We start from the raw sequence: 4,699 nt of genomic DNA, 5'->3' as shown, positions 1-4,699 counted from the left end.
ACTTTAAAAGAACTAGCGTGAAACTGACTTATTATTTGAGAATTTATCTAAATTATTCCAATTATAAATTTGTGATTTAGTTTTATTCGAATTGTAATACGCATTTAATTTCATCTTCCGAATAAAATGGATCAATTTTTGTAAATTTTAATTGGAGATTATTCAATATTATCAAAATCACCCTCTACCAACTTAATTTTTACATATTTCGTCTGTTTGCCCTTAATTTGATAAAATACTTCTTCCTAGTTACGACTTAGTTGCAGCTGCAGCCGAAACTAAATTTTAAGTTGGTACTTAGCCAGAAAAGTCGAAACTAAGGCGACTATGAATAGCTTTATGCTTGAAATACAATACCGGCGAACGGCAAACTTCGCCGAATTGGGCGATGCTGTCGTTCACCGTTCGCCCAACTATTTCGCCTACTTAAACAGAATTAGAGCGGTAGCGAAAACAGCTGATCCCATTTGGTCGCCTTTATAATTTGGGTGACCATATTTAGAAAAAACTAAACCATATTTAGAAATGAGGAAATGATAACAAATATAAATGTAAAACAAAGAAAGATTATTATAAATAACTTGTTTCAAGCCAGATTTAACGAATCCACAACTATATTTTTCAAACAACAAAAAAAAAATCGTGTTTAGGTTGTTTTCTTTTTAAACTTTGAAAGCACAAAACAAATACGGCCACCTTTGGCACGCACAGCTGTCATCGCCCAGCAGAGCGATAGAAATAAATCTATCGCCATGAAACGCCGCCAAGCGAAGTTCGCATTTCGCTTTGGCTGTGTTCAATTTCATATGCTTGCGGGTGTTCAAATTTTGACAGCGCGAATTTCGCTGTGGTGAGTTCGCCGTTCGCCGGCATTGTATTTCAGCTATTAGTTGTGACTTAGAATAGTTTCGACTTAGTTGAGTACTAAATATGACTATGAATATGCGCCATTGTAAGCGATTAGTTGAAAGGCTGTTTACACCAGGCGATTGTTGCTTTCAACTAAAAATCGCCTGAAAAATCGCCTCATGTAAATTCTCTATTAGTGTCTACTAAAAAATTTTGTGTAAGCGGTTTTATAGCTTATTAAATTTAAAAATAACGCAGTGTAAGATTATAGTTGCTAAAAATTCCAATAACTAAAATTTTTGTTTGCCGTCTGTATGTTAATTTTCTTGGTAAAAAAAATTAATGTAATGGCTGCGTTTCTTTATACATTCCGGATAATCCAATTTCACAGCCGGAATAAACAGAATGCGTTTGAAATATACGTTAACATATCATCAGGAACGTTCTAAAGAGTAAGTAAACAAAAAAGTTTATTCCAAACGTTCAGAATGAATAAAGAAATGCAGCCAATGTAATGTGAGATGTTAAAGCTGAAATTAGTCCAGAACGTAAACCTACCGGTACGTAAACCCGAGTCAGCTGACACGATCTGTCTTACCAAAGCGCCATGTAAATGAAAACTCAACACCGCAGAATTTTTCTGTAGTTGTAGCCCGTAGCGCAGAAATCTGCGGAATTTAGATTTTTCCGTGTCAGCTGATTTCTCCTTCTTTAGATGGTTGCCACTTCGTCAGTTTTACAGATGGTAAAAAAGTTATAAGTTCCTATTCAAAATATGTTTAAAATATTTGAAATTTACTATTGAATAAGGTTTTTGTTGAAAACTAAGTAGTTTATATTTAGCTAAAATCTATTATAGCACGAAAAATTGTAGTTGAAAGGGTAAGTTTATGAAAAGGCATTGATGAGTGGCAACAGTGTAGTAAGCAACACTGAGGGCTCCAGTAATCGACAAAATTCTGCGTATACAGACTGTGTTTAAGTATACGTTCTGCGTTCTCGACTAATTTCAGCTTATGGGCTGTTTTTGCTTACGCGTAAAAGCACATTTAGCGCATTTAGCTCTAAATGCTACTCTAAATGTACATTTATCCATACAAAATCCGTCACCTAAATGCAACTAAATGCAACTCCATTTTTGCATTTAGAATCTAAATGCTAAAAGCAACCCTGTGATCTTCCAAAATTTCCACGATTCGAACATGGTTTAATGAGAAGAAGTGGCAACATTGCTTTTTCGAGTATACAGTCGCTAGCTGCGTTTCAGTGATCGCCGATCGAGATTTCATTTATTATTTTACATTATTTGGATAAAGAAAAGTTACGCAAATTAAACATCGATATGATGCTGATAGAAATCTGGATTAATTTGTGATCAACTCTGTTTGTTTTGTTTCCTAATTAAGTGTGGAAATTATAATTGACAGCACCGACAAATGAATATATACACAAACAAATGTTTGGTTATGTTTAAAACAATTCAAGTTTTTGTATTGAATTTTCGGTTTAGAATTTATTTTTTCCTTTTCTGTAGGGATTTTTGGACATTATCTTTTCCGTGAGAATTTATCGTAATAGATACGGATCTGAATAAGCGACTGGAACACGGCTGTTTGTCAAAAGCATACGATTTCGAACTCGCGTAAATGTACATTTGCTAAATGCGATAGCATGAACGCTCTTCGAAAACATATGTTCGAAAGTGCTAAATGTTGCATTTTAAATGCAGCAAAAACGCTGCATTAAGAAGAGAGGAGTTTCGCTAAAACCGACATTGATAGTTTTCAAAAACTATCGATTGAGGGGACAGTTTTCAACTATCGATACTATCGATAGTACCCCAGCTCTACAACAGTTTTTCAGTCGACGCGCAGTTTATGACGATTAGGTGAAGTAGCGACCAAATATTGACGATATTTAAGCTGATGTCACATAAAACTTTTGCTTCGCTTTACGTGACAGATTCGCTTTGACAGANATTATTTTTGTTTCATAAAAGCAGCCCTGCGTGGTTGGAAGGCGGATGTACCAATAATTTCATCCCTAGCATATTCATCCCCGAGGAAGGCAGTCGCCAAATTCACCGAAGGTTGTTTACTGGTTATATTGTGGTTTATGACGATTAGGTGAAGTAGCGACCAAATATTGACGATATTTACTAAATAAAAAAATTTGCCGTTCAAATAGACTGTGCAAAAGTAAAATACTAATAAAAAAGAACAAACAAGTAACGATTTCGAAGAAAACAGTTTGCTTCCTGGTCGCTATTTAGAAAGTGCAGGTCTACACCAATACCAAAGCAAGGTGTAAAGATTGCTGGAGAGTGTAGAATTGGCCAACGTACAAAAATCGTGGAGAATTGTTTGACTTTACAACACGCACTCAATTTAAAAGCGAAACTTGGAAATAATTAGCGTTTGAATTGGTTGTGGAGTTTTAATTTAGGTCATATTTGTGTCTATGGTTATAAAAAAAAATTATAGATGTTACCAAAAGCATCTACACAGTGTGTGTAAATACAATCGTTGACAAAGGAAAAAATTTCCACAGGCTTCTCTCAACTCAATACTCGCTGAATTTGTATTCGTCGGAATAAATTTTCTCGTTAATCGCAAAGCACATCTGAAAACTGCGTTCTTTTTCCTTCGAAGATTTATTTTTGTGTAAAATTAGTAATCGGGTTTGGTATAAGAGTTGACTGATAATAAAAAACTTTAAGATTAAAAGTAAGAAAGCATTTTAAAAGATCTAAGAAAAGTAATGGAAATTGCTTTGAATCCGGTCGTTGCGTCGTCGACGCATATCATAACATTAGTTGGAGCGGAAGGACAACCAGCATTGTTGGAAAAGCAAATCGACAATTCTGCCTGCAATAAAACCTTTCATATCGCTGATAACGGAGTCGTAGGCATCGGCCACAGTATTTTAAATTTGTTTGGTTCACCGACGGAGAGCTGTAGAAAGGAAGAAGGTAAATACGTAGTATGTAGATACATACATATGTCCATACATACAGTATTGGCCAATACAATATCACTAGCATTTCAGTGTAATATTGTTTCCAGCTCATGTTTATCTATTTATTTTTTGCAATTTTCAATTAATATACAGCTCCGTAAAAGTACACTTCAGCGTAGCCAGGCCAAATTTGATAAAAAAAAATCAAGAGGGGTATCAATCGACGCGTTTTAACGCGTATAATAACAATCCGATACCGGAAAGTAAGATTTTTAATTAATTTAAGAGTTATTCCCTAGGGACCCCTTAGAAAAATGGCCAAAAATTACAATTTTCACTTGCGTCCACAGTATTTTTGCGTAGAACTCCTCTCTGCGTAGACCGCCTTCAGCCGCGCTTTAGGATTATAACACTTACCAAATAGAATTCTTCCTTTGGTGTGCACCAACTGGTGCCACCGCTCCAGTGATGTAGCCTTGGGAAAGGATGAGGTAACTAGAATTCCCTTTCTGTGTGGTAAACCTCGCGCTGTCGCCCCAGTGATGTCTATTATGGTTACTGGGTGTTTTATAAAAATGTCTTGTATATAAAAAAAAAAGAGTGCAAAGCGAAAAGTGCAAGTGTTTTCTGCGAATAACTCTTTAATGAATTCAAAATGTTAATTTCCGGTCTCTGATTATTATTATTGGCGTCAAGACGCGTCGATTGATACCACTCTATACTTTTTTCCGTCCATTTTGACCTGGTTCCGCTAAAGTGCACTGTAGGTAGTAACACAAAACCCAAGTTTTAAACTTTGTAAAATACTACAAAAAATGCAAACAAGTTTTCACAAGTTTCAAGGGAAATGTTTAGTTATTGGCCCATCGTTTTGGGGGGGGGGGGGGGGGGG

The 4,699-nt window shown here is 35.7% G+C and overlaps 1 protein-coding gene across 4 annotated transcripts in view; it reads left to right on the top strand.

The window, feature by feature from the left end:
- Positions 1-2,658: 2,658 nt before the first annotated feature.
- The window catches only part of DCP2 (decapping mRNA 2), a 23,185-nt gene continuing 21,144 nt past the window's right edge, over positions 2,659-4,699 (top strand). For 3 of the 4 annotated variants that reach the window (XM_017613478.1, XM_017613479.1, XM_017613476.1), the window contains exons 1-2: positions 2,659-2,737; positions 2,976-3,820. In XM_017613478.1, the coding sequence (XP_017468967.1) occupies positions 3,610-3,820 (211 nt within the window). In that variant the 5' untranslated portion in view covers positions 2,659-2,737; positions 2,976-3,609. Of the gene's footprint in view, positions 2,738-2,966; positions 3,821-4,699 lie in introns of those variants that run through there. The other variant, XM_017613477.1, reaches the window with a different exon arrangement.

This window comes from Rhagoletis zephyria, unplaced genomic scaffold (genome assembly GCF_001687245.7).
Source record: "Rhagoletis zephyria isolate East Lansing unplaced genomic scaffold, Rhagoletis_zephyria_1.1 Rzeph_scaffold_00669, whole genome shotgun sequence".
NCBI lineage: Eukaryota > Metazoa > Arthropoda > Insecta > Diptera > Tephritidae > Rhagoletis > Rhagoletis zephyria.
The sequence above is the reverse complement of the archived record's forward strand: the minus strand, read 5'-3'. Positions and strand labels throughout refer to the sequence as shown.